Source organism: Gavia stellata, chromosome 15 (genome assembly GCF_030936135.1).
Source record: "Gavia stellata isolate bGavSte3 chromosome 15, bGavSte3.hap2, whole genome shotgun sequence".
Classification (NCBI taxonomy): domain Eukaryota; kingdom Metazoa; phylum Chordata; class Aves; order Gaviiformes; family Gaviidae; genus Gavia; species Gavia stellata.
The window spans coordinates 22093219-22109293 of record NC_082608.1 but is presented as its reverse complement, the minus strand read 5'-3'; the positions used below and the strand labels follow the sequence as shown (position 1 = coordinate 22109293).

Genomic DNA, 16075 nt, shown 5'->3' with positions numbered 1-16075 from the left:
AGGAAGGAGAGGAGGAGTGCTGCGGGAGGCTGGTGCAGGACGTTGGGGGGTTAGGTGGGCACGGTCTGCGGAAGGCTCTTGTTAATCTGGTTTCTTCTCTTTCTAGGATAAAGATAAAGTTTCTCTAGCCAAGACTCCGAAGTTGGACCGGAGCGATGGCGGCAAAGAGGTGAAAGAGCGAGCGACCAAACGGAAGTTGCCTTTCACTGTTGGAACAAATGGAGATCAAAAAGACTCAGATACAGGTACAGAAATGACATGTTCCGCCCTCGAAACGTGAGTGGTGGGGTGGTGGGGAGCGCACAGTGTCCAGCGTGCAAGCAAGCCGCGCTGAAGCATTCTATCAAATTTCTGGTCTCTTTTAATTGAAGGAAGAGGCGTGTGGACGAGAGGATAACTACAGTGGTATGCACGTACAGATCTGGGGCTGGCTGGATTAAGGCCCCTATGCTCTTAGTACGGGAATATATTATATTACTGGACCGAGAGGGCTCTGTGAGGAGGCACCCCTTCCTTTGGGTGGTGGGACCTCCCTCCGTTTCTAACTAGTCCAGTTCACGGACTGCAGCTTAGTCAGAACTTGGGAAAGAAGGGAATAAAGCCGAGTACTCTTTAAAAGAAAAACAACAAGCAGTAAAAAAATGAGCTTGCATGCATCTGCCTAAAGTAAACCTGATATATATGTATACGTCTATATAAATATATGTATGTGTACTTCTCTAGCCATGCTTTGTTGTTTTGGGGCTTTAAACTTCACCGTCTTAAAACCAAACAACTATTTCCAACCGGTGTGTGCACAGGCGTCGTCAAACGCGTGTAGAACTGCCTGGAGGTCCCACTGATGGGCTGGAGGTGCGACTTGGGTGATGCGGCCGTCTGGGCCTGCTTGGGTGTTAAGGTCAGCAGTTTGGGGCTGGTGCAGGTGGTCCTCAGGGCCATAAGGACGTTACGGTGACCTGTTTGCCCCTGTTCTTGGGACTGCCGAGGTTGCGTCGGTGGTTGCAGCGTGACTGAGCGACGTGTCCTCAATACACGCCTGGTTTTTGGGAAGCGGTGGTGCTGCTGTGGGTGTTTCAGCCTGGCTGCGTGGCGTGGTCGGGCAGGTCACGTCTCGTGGCAGAAGAGTGGCTGGTACACGTGGCTCTCACCCGCCGTGGCCCCACGTAGCTACAGCGATGTTGAGTGGGCTGTTTGTTTTGTAAAGCAATTGGGAAGAGCTGTTGCAAAGCTTTGACATGGAGAAAATAACGCTGTTTGGTTGCAAGGGGATTAGCTGTGCCTTTATGGGCAGAGGTTTGCATAGGTCCTTTCTGTACATCTCTAGGAAATCTGCACTTGGAAATCGTTCTGGCCAGGTCAGGATCTGTAATTGTGCCAAGAGATAAAATGGACTAAAAGTTGGGAATATGCTTAAAAATGGTAAAAAAAACATGTATTTGCTGTTACTCTCCGGTGAGCGTGTGAGGGGGTCTGATGCAGGACGCGGCGCGTCAGCCTACCTGAGCTGTTGGCCGGTCTCCCTGGCTCAGAACTTGGGAGGGCAGTTTTTAAAAGGCCACGAGTGCCGCCTGGGCCACGCAGCCACCGCGGCGGAGGGGCCGTTTCGCAGGCGAGGACACGCGGTGGCGTGTCCTGGGGCTGGCCCGGCATCTCTGTGGGTTTCTCTGTGCCGAATGGTAATTCTCTCAGTTGCTGAGCTCCCTCTCCGGAGAGAAAGTTTCAAAACAGGAATTCATTTTGTTAAACGACAGCTCGCACTGATGGCCGTTTGCAGGGATGAAGTGTCGGGTTTGCCTTCGTGGCGTGCAGGTGGGCGAGTGCACCGCAGAACGAATAAATCGGGGTTTGCGTGGTGGGAGAAGGGGTGGCCCCCGGCCGTCGGGGAGCGGATGGGGTTACAGCCCGACGCGGGTGATCTTCACGCCCTCCCCAAACAGGCGGGGTGCGGAGCGCTTTGGCACCGGTCGTGGTGCTGTAGTATCTCACTGGAATAAATCCAGGGGTGTCACCGTTGGAGGGAGGGTGGCCGGGGCAAGGCAGAGCTGATTAGCCAGAACCATAGCTGCTGCTTTTTGTCAAGGCTGTTTGCTTCTGCCACATTCAATACTTGGTTGAGAATTTAAACCCAAACTCGCTTCAGGGCTGTCTGACCCTCGTGACAGCTAAAATGTCATGGTAAGGCTGCACCAGCTCGCTTTCTGTGTCCCCCAGCAGCAGTTATCTGCTTCTCAGAGGGCTCTGGTCTCTCTCTGGCTGTAGAGATGTTAGAAATGTTTCTGCTGGCGGCAGCAAGAAGGAAACCAAATTAAAAAGAGAGCAGCAGGGTAGGGAGGGCAGAGTGCCGCTGGGGGCGAGGCCGTGGCTGCTGCAGGGCGCAGGGGAGCGGCACCGCAGCCCGTGAGACACCCCTGCCCATCTGCTGCCGCATTACCCCTCTGCTTTCAGCAGGCGTGTGCCTCTCCATCTTCGGGCACGTCTTTCCCTTCCTCTTCAGAGCTCGTCCCTCCCGGGGAAGCGGGTGTGCACGCGGCAGGGCTGAGCCGAGGGGCGGTGGCAGCCCAGCGCCCTGCCTGCACGCGGGACAGCCGGAGACCCGCAGGTGGTCGCTGGGCTCAAAGACACATTTAAAGACAAGCTGGGCTCGACAAACGCTGGAAAGGGGCAGGCGAGTCTCTAGCAATGTATTTGGTGGAGACTGAAGAGAGGAAGTGACTCAGCTGCCGGGGAGGAGATAGCAGCAGGGAGCTGCAGCTGAACGCGCAGAGGCAGAGTGATGCTTAGCAGGAACCTGTTTCTCTTCTCTGAGATCTTTTACTCCAGGAATCAGATGCTTGAGATGAGAGAAGACTTACCGGCACCTTGCTCCCCTCTTGCACCACCCCGTTGCAACCGTGGAACCCTTCTGTTCCTTGGCCTGGCTCGAGGCCGGCTGTCGTTCAGCAGGTAGAGGCATGTTTGTAGGTGCAGAAGAGTTGCCCCTGTCACACGGGGACGGAGGGGTGCCCCCGAGCCTGTGCACGTGTAGCGAGAGTGGCACTCGTCTCACAACACACATCTGGCGGTGCACGCTCAAGCGTGCGTGGCTAGCGGGCTGCCGGGAGACGGGCTTTTGTCTCCAACAAAGGGGCTGCAGCGCGCCCACGCCGCAGCCCCCCATGCCTCCCTGCTACCCGGGCAGAGAGGCCGCTTGCCCACATCCCCGGAGGAGGGGGAGGCTGTTTTTGCTTGTTCTGTTCCTAAACTTTGATTTCAGCTCTTGTGAGAAGTGGGATTGCAACATCGGTGTTCCTCGTGCCAGTTGCGGAGTTGACCTTAGATGATTTATATAACGCAGTCATGCTTCCCGGGCTGCTGTACACAAGCTGTCGTGTTTGTTTGAGGGTAATTTTGCTGGGGTATTCCATAGCCACGTGGAATTTAGCTGTAAGGATGTGGGAGCTGGAAGCTAGGAGAGCTCTCTTATTGCCTGTAGTGGGAATTTTTTTTTTCCTTCTAAAATTTAAACAATAACATGAGTCCTTGTCCCGATTTGTTGCAGTGGCTCATCTTCTTTAGCACAGTGGATCTGTCACCTTTTTTCCCTGAATAGCTCTGGCTCAGCTTTGACATATGCACACTCTACGTGGTGCAAGAAAGCATCTGTGATGGGTTTGCCTCGCCGGCAAAGCCCACCCTGGCCGGGTGTTCGGCAGCAGCCGGGTGCTGCAGCGTGTTTGCCAGTCGGAGCCTTCCTGTGTTTGCAAGACGTGGTGCGAGCGGAGGGCGTGGGCTGTCGGTGTGCCAGCCTGCGCCGGGACAGCCGGTGAGAGCCCACGCGTGTTATTGCCTCTCTTTGCCTCCTCGATGCGCGGGTGGCACCGTCCCCTCGCCGGCAGGTTGCAAACGTTAACCCACGTCTCTCACGTGCTCGTATTACTTATCCTGAGTGGTGGTGCCTCCCTGGACAGCTTTTCCGTTGCACCCAGGTGTTCCCCGGGGAGGTGCGTGTTTGGGGCAGAGGTCTGCCCCGGTCCTTCGCTCGTGCTGGAGCGGGGCAGCTCACCTGCCCTCCCTTAACCCTGCTCTTGCAGCCCACTCCTTGAGTTGGCTTAGGAGGGTGTGCTGCTGGCAGAGTGCTGCTGTGTTCAGAAAGCGAGCAAGTAAGCGATTTCGTTCTTGATCTGTTTTTATTTGCAGCGCCCGCCTCCAGCACAGCGTGTCTTTACTGCGCCCTGATCCGGAGCAAGGGCTCCCAGCGCTGCTCGGGGATTGTTCCCGTACGGAGAGGGCTGCGGGAGGTGCTGCTGGCCAGCACCGTTTTAAAGTGTATGGTTTGGGTACAGTAGGTTTGGTGATAAAGCTTTTAAAATTATCTCCTTCAAAATGGTTTCTAGAGCAACAGTTCTGGCTCTCGGGTTCCTCAGAGTTAACTAAATAAACTGTCTTTAGGGAAAAAAAAAATTGCATAAAGCTGTGAGCCTCCAGACTGTGCGTGTTACAGATCCAGCACTGTGGGAGCAGCATCTCTCTGCCTGAGACTTCTCCTCCTTCCTTCTCCTTTCGCTCATGCGGCATCTCCCCCCAGCCACAGCCGTTGCCAAGAGCCTGCGTGCTGCCTGGCAGCCGCCGAACGAGTAAAGCCAGCTTTTTTCCCAGCAATTTCAGCAGCTTGCGAGGCTTCCTGCAGCTCCTCGTTTGTGCGCTGCGCTGAAAGGAGGTTAGGCATTTAAAAAAAGAAATACTGGAGAACTGTCATATTAAGAAGCACGCAGAGGAGCGTCCTGTGGGGAGGAGGGGACAGTCCTGCTGGGAAGCCACCTGCGGGGAGGTGGCGGGAGAGGTGGGCACGGGCGGCTGGCGCAGAGCGGGTCGCAGCGGTGCTCCTCCCGGCGCTGGTGCCTGCGGCGCTGAGCCGCGGCTGAGTCACGGGCTGACTCAACGGCACCAGACTGCCGGCGCAGGGCTGGGCGCTCCCCGCCTCCCGCGCAGGCTGCGGTGCGGACGGCAGCGCGGCGGCTTCGCACGGGCGGGTTTTTTTGCTGCTCTGCGTCGTGCATACCGGGTCAGGTAATGCCGCTCGAAGGTCAGCTGTGAAACGCACAGTCCAGAGCGCAAAATTCACTCTACCCACTCGCACTGCGGACAGTTTCTTTAGCTTGACGTCAGGCTGTCACTTGAGTCCCTTGGCTCAAGGTGGAGCTGTGGTTTCCAGGCCTTTAGTCATCATCGGGGAGAGTTAGGACTTAATACAAATCTCCAAGCACTGTGAGTTAATTCTGGCCTCTGAGAGCTCTCCCTGGGAGGTGGAAAGGCCTGGGCAAGGCTGGGTCAAAACTGCGGGTCCGCAGCAGTGCTGGGTGCCCCGCTGCCTCCCTGGGTGCAGAAGGTCTGTCTCCTCTAATGGAGAAGCGAGGAATACGCTGCAGTTTGTTTTGCCTTTGCAGGCTTGCTGCTGGTTTTTCACGCCTCCAACCCCTCAACTTCCACTGCTGTTCCTCGGGCTTGTGCGAAATCTCCAGGACGGGTTTTGTGTGTGTTTGGGGGCAAAATGACTGCATGTAAGACAGAAGCTCAGTTTTGTCCACGTCACGTTCAAACCCTGCCATTGCTAAATAACAGCCAGGCTTAAATACACGTGCTCTTAAAAGCAGAGGCACTGGAGCCATCCAGTGCTCCTGCTCACTGCCATGGCCATGGAGAGCTAGCGCAGCGTCTGCTGCTCTCGCCTGGGGAGAGCTGCAGACGGGGTGCCCAGCCCTTGCCTCAGCAGCTTTACAGAATCACAGAATCACTAAGGTTGGAAAAGACCTGTAAGATCATCAAGTCCAACCATCACCCCAACCCCACCATGCCCACTAAACCATGTCCCGCAGTGCCACGTCCACGCGCTCCTTGAACACCTCCAGTGATGGTGACTCCACCACCTCCCTGGGCAGCCTCTTCCAGTGCTTCACCACTCTCCCAGTAAAGACATTTTTCCCAATATCCAGCCTGAACCTCCCCTGGCGCAACTTGAGGCCATCTCCTCTTGTCCTGTCACTTGTCACTTGGGAGAAGAGACCAACACCCCCCTCCCCACAACCCCCTTTCAGGCAGTTGTAGAGAGCGATGGGGTCTCCCCTCAGCCTCCTCTTCTCCAGACTGAACACCCCCAGCTCCCTCAGCCGCTCCTCATCAGACTTGTGCTCCAGACCCCTCACCAGCTCCGTCGCCCTTCTCTGGACACGCTCCAGCACCTCAATGTCCTTGGAGTGAGGGGCCCAAAACTGAACACAGGATTCGAGGTGCGGCCTTTAGTCCACAGCCAAGCACCTCACTTGTACTAAGGTCCCCAAATACCAGAGAAATCCTAATTTTGAAGTGTTTTGTCACAGAGACTTCCATGTCTCTGGCAGCTCTTGAGCAGAGTGCTTTGCAAACCTGAGCTCTCCCTACAGCCTCCCCGAGGAGGGGGCAGGAGGGGTTCGCATGCACCTGAAAGCGCTGCAGAAGGGGGTCCTCGGTGGGTCGGGTGCCATTTAAACCCGGTGGTGCGTGGTGACCTGAACGCCGCAGCCCTCGGGTCCGGCAGCAATGGCGAGCTGCCGCCTCCTCCATCAGCCCGGCAGCAGCTCGCGGCCAAGCGGGAGCCCGGTTCTCCCTGTGCCGCCGCGGCGGCACTGCCTCCGACCCGAGCATTGCCGCGTCCGGTCCCCGGCCAGGGTGGGAGGGGTGAGCGGCGTGTGGTTTAGCAGCATTGTGGCTTCGGGTCATGGGATTTCTCAGCATCGCTGGATACTTTTTTTGTCGTTGCTATTACAGTTGTTTGACTTGAACCAAATGTCACGGCAGGCTGTGCTGCCGTGGCGGGGCAGGCAGCGGTGGCGATGCCGGTGCCGTGCACGCCGGAGGTGGAGGACCCGCGGCGGTGCAGGGCACAGAGCAGGAGCAGGCTCCTGATCTGGAGATGGAGAACAGCAGCTTCCCGTGTCGACAGAAATAACAACGGCATCATCTGCTTCTGTTGTGGCCTCCTGGCATGTGACGGTCATCTCAGCTCGGAGGGGCGGGGAGAGGTGGCTAGACTGTGGATGGGGAGGAAAACTGGAAAATGTGGCCTGAGAGCCCGGCAGGCCCCGCAGCTGCAATGTGAAAGTCCTTAAGCTGTTTCTGTCTCTTGCTTTGAAAAAAGAAATAAAAGCAACGCCATGCTTTCAAGTTCTTGAATAATAAAGTAGGTGTAAGCCGGGAATAAGAAGCTGGTGGAACTACTCCACATCCCCAGCTCTCCCGTGTCCCCAGCCCTCCTGCGTCCCCAGCCCCTCGCCCTCTCTTGCCACCCCTCCCGGCTGCCCGTCGCGCTCCGCGCAGGGGGTGTTGGTGACCCCCGGCCGTGGGCTGCGGGGCCGGGGCCGTGTCCGTCCATCCAGCTCCCCTCTGACTTGGGATGTCCGGCAGCTTCCTTGCCCCCACCCTGAGCTCCCTTCCCGACCAGGCAGCAGGTTTCTGAGGTGCTGTGTTGCAGCCCCCACAATTTATTTAGACCCCATGAAGTATTTATTTAGCAAGCAGCCGTACCCCCGGAGCAGCTACCTCTGAAGGTGCCGTGGGTGCCCCCGCCCCTCCGCAGCGCACCCGAGCGCTCGCCCCGAGGCTCCACCTTGGCACAGGAAGGTTTTGCTTTTGGGGGCAGAGGGGGGGAGACAGAACCCCAGCCAGCCCTCCGAGCTGATCTGTGCCCACCGACCTTTTCCTGGCTCCGGGGGGCTGTCCAGGAGCCCAGGGGCTCGTAGCCGGCCGGGGAGGTGCTGCTGGTGGAGCAGGGTTAGCGTGGGTACGGTCAGCGGGAGCTGGCCTCGGAGCTTCAAACTTCTGCTGCTCCGCAGCCTCCTTCGTGCTAATCCCCCGAGTGTGTTTCGTGACACTAATTACTAGGTTAGAAAACGCTTGATGAATCAGATGACCTAAACCATCGTCCTCTCCTGGAGCCGGCTGTTGGGTTGCCTAATGCCTGCGCGTGTTTTGAGCGATATTGCATGGGAACGAGCTCGTTAGTCACAAGTTGTGTGAGGCTGGCGAGGGAATCCGTGAGAAGCAAATTGCTGGCTTATTAAAAAATGCATCTGCGTAGGAAACTGTTATTTGTGCGCGTTTCTGTCGCTGGCTTCGGTCTGATGTGTGCAGCTGGGGGACTCTAATGGGCTGTGCTGCATTGGGTCTTTCTTTGGTTGTGTAATTTCAGTCCTTTTACTAAAATAGTCAAGAAACTGTTCTCACCTAGCAACCAGGGAGAGAGTGAATGTCAGAGCTTCTCCGTTTCTAGCTGGGCTCCATAATGCCGGTACAGTGTGGATAGACTGGCAAACACCAGCCTTCAGATCACCCTTAGAAACTCCCCGTGTGCATCAGCCATCTGGGAAGTGCTGTGCGGAAAAGCAGGTCGTTTTATGATGGGAGCTGCCATAAATCTCCCTCCTCCCCCCGCATCACCTCCTTAACATGCAGAGTGAGAGGTTGCAGTGTGCTGGGTCTCTGTGAACCAAAAATCTATCAATGATGGCTTTTTCCTTAATACAAGAGCTTTTATCAGCGCTGTCTGCAGAGTGTCCTGCTCCCGGGAGGGGAGGGCTGGGCGGGCGGCTGTGCGGAGCCTTCCTCCCCCGGCCTCCCTCCTCCGGCTCTTCCCGGTTTGTGGGAAATGAAAGGTCTGGACCTGAAAATGGGTCTCTTTCGGAATTACTCGCGTTTAACATGGAGATTGTTGTTTCTGATCTAACCCTCTCGGTTCCTCTCGCAGCAGTTTGTTAGCCAGTGGCCACTCTGGTGAGAAGATGCACTTACATATTCACAGAATCACAGCATCACTAAGGTTGGAAAAGACCTGTAAGATCATCAAGTCCAACCATCACCCCAACCCCACCATGGCCACTAAACCATGTCCCGCAGTGCCACGTCCGCACGTTCCTTGAACACCTCCAGTGATGGTGACTCCCCCACCTCCCTGGGCAGCCTCTCCCAGTGCTTCACCACTCTCCCAGTAAAGAGATTTTCCCTAATATCCAGCCTGAACCTCCCCTGGCGCAACTGTGTTGTCTATCCTACAAGTCAAGGGAAAACGCCCGTATTTGGATCGCAGGCTGTCGCACAACATTAAACCTCTCTAGCCAAATTATGCTTTTAAAAATACTGCAGCCATGGGGGTCGGGGCCTGCGGATGCTCTGTCCCCGGGGAGCTGGAGTGAGCGGTGAGGACAGTGGGCTTGGCTCCATGCACAGTGACCTGACATGGTTATAAACGGGCTTGTTCCTCCCGCCGGCACCTCTCCTCCGCTCCTGACTGTCGAAGCCGACAGCTCCGCCGTCCTTGCAGCTTAGCTGTGCAGGATGAGTCTCTGGCTCTGGGCCCGCTCCATCCTTCAGATTAGGAAACAGCTCACTGCTGTACGGAGCGGCTCAGGGCACCTTCCTCGCCGTTCTGCCAAAGCAGACCCTGCCACAGCTTTTCCTCTCGTTTTCCTCCTTGGTTTCCTTTTTGGCACCTGCTTCATTTGGCTGATCAGCCAGACATCACCTCCCGCCTCTGCCCGCCAGTCGGTTTGCGCTGCAGGCTCTGCAGCGTGTCCATGACCTCCTGGTGCAAAGCGTGCCTCCTCCCTGCGTTGGCCCTCAGGTGCCGCTCTCCAGCCCGAGCGCCGTGTTCCTCAGCTTTACGGTGGTCTCCCTGCAGTCGTGCCAGCCCTGCTTGCCCTTCTCGCTGCGCTCTTCGCAGCCTCGCGTTCGCCTGGCTTCTGTCCTGCTCCCCTGCTGCCCTCTCTTGTTTATCTGCCCGTGCCGTTGTGCTGCTTCCCATTTCACGCCGCTGCTGCACTTAACCTGCTGCTGCCGTCCTCCCCGTGCCCCTGCAGCGCTGCCGCCTCGAAGCCTTCCCCTTGGCACCGTCCTCTCTGCTTGTCCTTAAATTCCAGGGTGCCCGCGGAGCCCTGGGACGTGGTTGTATCGTGCTGCTGTAAACCTTTCGACTCGTGATCAGCCTTCTTCCGCACGCGTTGGTCCACGTCTGCAGATGCCCGGCGAGCGTGTGTAAGCACCCGCACGCAGGGGCTCTGGGCTGCCCGCGCTCAGGTTAAACCTGCTCTTCCCCTGCTTTGAGCTGACGTGCTCCAAAACGTTTTATGCCCTACAACTTCTGCAGTAAAAATGAGTCACTCTTACGCATGCTAAGCTGTGGATGGGGAGAGCAGAGGCTTGCGCGGTCTCTCGGGGGTGCAATGCAGTCTCGATTGCTGTCTGTGCCTTTGTAATTTATTCTTATTGATCTTTTGTTTGTGTGCTTGCTCGGCAAATAAACTGTTGAAAACCCCGACTCATCAGCGAGCCAACCGGCAGTGTCTCCGTGCAGCGCTGAGATGTTCAGCGGGAGCTGCTTATTTGGAAATGGTATTTTTCCTCAGGGTACCACCTTATATGCGTGTGTTGTCATGTCGGAGCAGTTTAAACAGATGCTTTTTGCATTACAGGGTGCGATGCATTCGTGGGGAGCGAGGAGCTGTGCTGCTCAGCCACAGCTCCAGGTTGGAGCTCCCGTCCCCGCAACCTGCCAGCATCCCGCAGTGCGTGTTCGAGAAATCTCGGAAAGATTTTCCATCACCGCCCTTTTCCCTCCCCTTCCCTTCCCTGCCTCTCTTCTCTCTCCCGTCTCGGCTAGGGCCGGGGTTCGGCCCGCGCGGTGCCGCCCTGCACGCAGAGCCAGCCCAACAGCCTCTGTGCGAAGCAGCGCCTGCCCTGGGACCTCCGCGGAGCCGCCGACGGGCTTCCAGCAGCCCCGGATTTGCGCTCCCCGTTGCAGCGGCGCGAGCGTCGCATGACCTGGAGTCTAATTTGGGTGTGAGAACCATCTGCGGGCTAATGCTCAAACCCCTTTGTCCTGGGAACCTGCTCCTGTTCTGCCTTCCGTGAGCCTCTCGGGTTTAGTGTGACGAAAGGAAGGAGAAGCGGTTCCCCGGCTGTGTTTGGCAGCCGCAGCTCTGCTCAGATCCTGCTTTCCCCTTTAAGCTTGTGCGCGCGGTTCCTGCTAGCGTCAGCGTGAGGGAAGAGCCGAGCAGGATCCCCAAATTAAACAACGGCAGTGCCGGGCTGAAGCTTTGCTCTGTAGGTTTTCAGAAGGCTGAAGCGAGCGGCAAACGAGCTGCTTTAAAAATAGCTAAACGGAGGTGTGGCTCGTCCCCGGGCGGGCGCGCAGCGCGTCGCTGGGTCGCCGTGGTCTTCCCTCCCGCCGGGATCAGCGTGCACGGTCCGGCCACCGTCTCTGGCGATGGGCACTGAGATAACCACGGCAGGGGGGCTCCTTGCCTGCCCACCCCCTTCTGCCTCTGGTTTTTGTGCTTCCACGCAGGGACTGGCATGCGTACAGCCTTGCTAAAGGGGTTTCACTGTGAAATAGCCTTTATTCCTGTTTGCTGAGGTATTTACCCACCGATTCTCTTCATTTGCTCCGTGTTGCTGCAAGGTGTTACAGAAAAGCATTTAATTAGAGGAGAGGGAGTGGCATGCAGGAGCGGGTGGCACTTGATGAAGCCGTTGGGCGGAGATCGTTGTGCAGGTGCCCCTTTTATGTCTGCAGAGAATCGGATCCTGAGTAAAGTCTTCCAGATTGAAATAAAACACATTTGCAGCTCTGTTAGCCTGGGACCGGCCGGGGCCGGGGACGCCAGCCCAGAGCCTTCCCGGCGCTTCGCTCACGCGAGGCCGAGCAGGACGCTGCCGGGCGCTTCTCCTGAGGCCAAGGACGGGAAGCGGAGCTGCCAGCGGCACGGCACGTATCCGCTGGGAGCAGCTCCTTCTCCACCCTTCCTGCTCACGTTTCAGACCCTCTTAGAGGCTTCGCTTCTGCCCGAGTGTCATGCCGCGCAGGGAGCCTGGGGCTGCCACGCTGCCTGCCAGGCGGGTGCCGGCGCTGGGCGCCGTTGGATGCCGGGCGCAGCTCAGCCCTGCTGCGCTCCTTATGCAACCGGTGCAGGAAACGCAGCCGACGCAGCCGGCGACCCACTTCCCCCCGAACGCTTAAAGAAGTCAGATTAACCTCTGGGTTGCAGCAGCCAGCAGACAAGCATCTAATGGCAAAGGGGATAGTACTGCGTTTCTCTGCTGCCTTCCTCCGGGGAGGCCTCGGGGGAGCGGGCGAGCGAGGCTGCGGCACCGGAGGGAGAAATCCCTTTACTGCTGGGCAGGAGGCACCGAGGAGCGAAGCGCTGTGGTCACGCAGTGTGTGAGCAGGACTAGATGCGATTCTCCAGCGCCAGGGACCTGTGCAGCGCCGGGCGATGCCGCCTTCCCGCAGGGAAGCATGCACGAGCCCGAGTCCTCGGCTGCCTCTGCCAGCCCTCGCTGCCTCACCACGGCGAGCGGGAACGCAGCAGTCGCTTTCCAATTTATTTTTATCTTGTTGATCACATGCTTTTTAATGTTAAATGTTCTGTGGAGGAGGAAATTTCTGCAACTGCAGAATTAATAGGAGTTTAGGGGGTTTCGGTTGAACTCGGTAATCAATTTTTGCAAATCACAGGCTCATGCTGACAACCTGCAGCAGCTGAGTAATATTAATGAAAATGTTCCCGTTCTAATTGTGGCTCCGTATGCACGGAGCAGCCCTCCACCATGTACAGCCCTTGTGCGTCGCTTGTACTTCAGAGACACTGCCCGGTGGCACTGGCCGAGGTGTGACCCCCTCGAGCATCTTTGTGCCTCGCTCTGCGGCAGGGCTGGATGCGGCCAGGAGCTGGCTGCTGAGCCGAGGCCTGTGGAGAAGCCTGTCGGGACGGGATTTAACAAGCCTGCTTTGAACAGCGGCTCCGGAGCCTAACGAGGAGCAGGGAAGCGCCGTGTAAATGTAAACGGATCAGGTATCCCTGCGCTCGGGGCGAGTGTGCCTGGCAGGACACGCTGCTCAGCGGCGTGGCTCCTGCAACTGCCCGGACTAAATTGTTTTCTTACCGTAAGCACGTTGAGTTTAATTTTATTTTAAGCCATTAAGTCTATCCACTTTCCTGTGATCTGATTTCATCTTCTAGCACTGTTACAGCTGCCAGGGTGACCGGAATGTGGCTTTGGAGAATTAGACCAGGATTCTCCTTCAATGCACAGACATGTTTCCAGGGCTTGTATTTGAAGAGGGGTGGCCCGTGCTGCCTGGTTGGAGAGGTTCCCTGGTACGGAGTTGGTATTTCTTAAATGTACGGGATCCCAGGTGCAGGGCATCGATGGAAATCATCTGCTCTGGATGAGACCTCTGCAGCGGGAGAGCAGCAGAGGATGGCACCTTTGTGCATGGTGCAGGGAAAAGGGTTTCGGAGCTGCCTGCTCATCAGCCGAGGGAGTGCTGGGAGATGCAAGCGGCATGAATCGAGCTGGAGCAGCGGAGACGTCCCCACGCGCTGCTGCCCTCATCTGCTGGTGACTTTTACTCCACTGGCAGTTTGGTGAATGAACGAGGAAACCTGGGCTTCGGCGCAAAGTCCGGTGATGGAGTTTAAACCCGTCCGTTGGCGGTTTCGCCTGACCGGCTGGGCTTTGCGCGGAGGCAAAGCAGGCTCTGTCGGGCTGGTGGCCGCGTGCCGGTGACCCACATTGAATCTGACAAAATGACAAATACGACTGGATGAGCAGAGCTGGCTTAGACCTTGCCTTTCCCCAGGCTGCCGGACCCTGCCCTGGCCCAGGGATGGTGGTAGGGAAGAGACTGGATGCAGGTAGTCCGTTAGTCCGTTAGCTTGCATCTGTGTGGTTGTTTTAAATCCTCTTGGACCTCTACATCTCCCCCCACACTTTTGACTCCCAGTTTCAGGACGCTGGAGCTGGGGACTGGGCAGACGCTGGGGGGTTACTTGGTGGGGTTCCCCCTCCCTGGCTGCTGGGAGTTGAAGCCCTGTTTCTTGGAGAGCGTTATCAGACACTTACTTGTTTGCAAACCTCCTTGTATCATCCCTCTTCACACTCTCTGGGATTCTCAAAATACCTTCAGCAAAACAATAAGATGTTTAGAGTCAAATGTTTGAGTAGAAGAGAGCCCTGCTTATGCTACCTCGCTGGAAGACTTGGCGTACTGTATCGGCAGCGTAGTCAGCCCACGTGAAAGTGCTCCAGGTCACGGCGTTCCTCTTCGGGGGGAGCAGGTATTTGCATGCTCGCTGTGACAAATAACCCCCTCTGTGTCTTCTGGCACCATCCTGGCGAGAACCAGTCCCGGCTGGGGCTGAGCCCGGCAGGACCCGGGCACTGGTGGCTGTGTGAGTCAAAACTCCTTTTCATTAAAAAGAATTTTACTTTGTGCTTCAAAGTCACAGGCGGGATTTGCTCTCTTGAAAAGCAAGTGCCATCAGTTTGAGAACAGAGTTTCTGTTTACGCGGGAGGCTTTGAACAGCATGTCCGTACGCGGTGGTGTCGTTACGTCAGGGATGCAGCGAGGTGTTTTACTGCTCAGGTTTCTCGAGAGCATCAAACCGGCCTTGATTTGAACTGGCGTTTGAGCATGCGATGTGAGGGCAAGGAGCCACTCACCTGCGTTTGATAACTTTTATAGCTGTGGCTGCTAAGAATGTCGTTACCAGCCCTCGGCACGCAGTGGGAGCCCTGCAGTTAGCCTGGTTATAAACAAACTATATCAGTGCTTAGGAATAGATGCGAGCGAAGCTGGATTTTCCACTCGCGCGTACCATCTCTTCCTTATGCTTCGTTGTGGGTTTAGGACAGTTGCCGGGTAGGAGGGATGCAGCTTGGCTGCTGGCAAGGAATTGCCGTGCTGCTCTGCAGATACATATTCTGTCTCCCTTGCTTGGCTGGCTCTGTGAAAGGAAACTTAATTTTTGTTTCCTGAACTGGCACCTTGAAACTTTCTTCCCTGAACATGTCCCTGCAGTGGGACTCGGGCATGGCTGCGGCTCTGCGGACCCACTGGAGAGCACGCAGCAGGATTTGTGCTTCCACCGGACAGCAACAGCAAGCAAACAAACCAGAAGCGCAGAGGAAGGGCTGCTAACTCTCCTTGCATGGGAAAAGGATCAATACTTGCGTAAAGAAAACTGGAAAAATGCTCAAGAAAAGCTGTAGAGTCAGGCTTCTCGCAGAGGTTAGGTGTGCGAGCCGGGCTGGGCAGCGGGGAGGGAGGCGGCAAGTTGCACAACGCTCGGCAGGGTCCAGTTCTCACCAGCCTGCAGCGGGCTGCTGCGCGCGTCGCGAGGCGGGAGGCGCAGGGAGAGGCTGGGGTTTTGTCTCGTCCTTGTGCACATGGATGCCAGCAGCAAACACCGGCTTTAGAGGCGGTTGCGCTCAGTCCCTGAGCAGGAGCTGCCTTTGTAGCTGGATGATTTAGAAGACAGTGTCAGGCTGGGACTGGGGGGGATGACGAGACGGGCACAGGGGTTTCTTCCTCCCCGCCTGTTTGTTTGGGGTTTTCTTAGAGGGACGCAGGAGTGGATGTGGCTCAGCAGTCATCGGCCTGAGTGCAGGCGGGTGCTCTGTGCTAGGCTGGAAGCAGCCACTTTGGGAGGAGAGGGCCAGCCCGGTGCTCCCCGGGGCAGCACACCCGAGCACCGTCCCGGCGGGGGCTCGGTCGGCGCTGACGGTTTGGCTGCAGAGGCCTTGGTTTGATGGTGACGAGGGGGTGAGAGGGCAACGTTTCCGAGCTGTCAGCCTGTATCTTGTTAGCCTCCAGTTCAGTCCATGCTGTGGTGGTGTAAGGCCACGTACGCTCTTCCAAGCACCGTGGCATGAAATGGAGGCTCCTAGAAGCAAGATGGAAGGTACAGTACTGGCAGCGGCCCCACGAAGGACCCGCTCCCTCCCTCTCGTGCTGCTGGTGGGAGGAGAAGGGAGCCAGGAGATGCTGCAGTGGAAGAGATGCAGCTCCTGCTCCGGGTCGCGTCCATTCTGCTACGCCGTCGGAGGAGCTGGCATGCAGCGGGAGCGGCGCATGTCACGGCTGCAACCACGGCGGCATGAGCCCGGGCAGCTGCCCCGGGTGCCGGTGCTCCCACCACAGGGACGCATCCTTCACCGCAGGCTTTCTGATTTCTGAGATACAGAAAAGGAGTTGGAGAGCTGTTAGCACTTTGCTCAGAAACG

At 57.0% G+C, this 16075-nt stretch overlaps 1 protein-coding gene across 1 annotated transcript in view; it reads left to right on the top strand.

Annotated features, from left to right (window-relative positions):
• The window catches only part of ANKRD11 (ankyrin repeat domain containing 11), a 132655-nt gene that overhangs the window by 100165 nt on the left and 16415 nt on the right, over nt 1-16075 (top strand). Inside the window, exon 3 of the mRNA XM_059824657.1 lies at nt 107-245. Within this exon, the coding sequence (XP_059680640.1) occupies nt 107-245 (139 nt within the window). The remainder of the gene's footprint in view (nt 1-106; nt 246-16075) is intronic.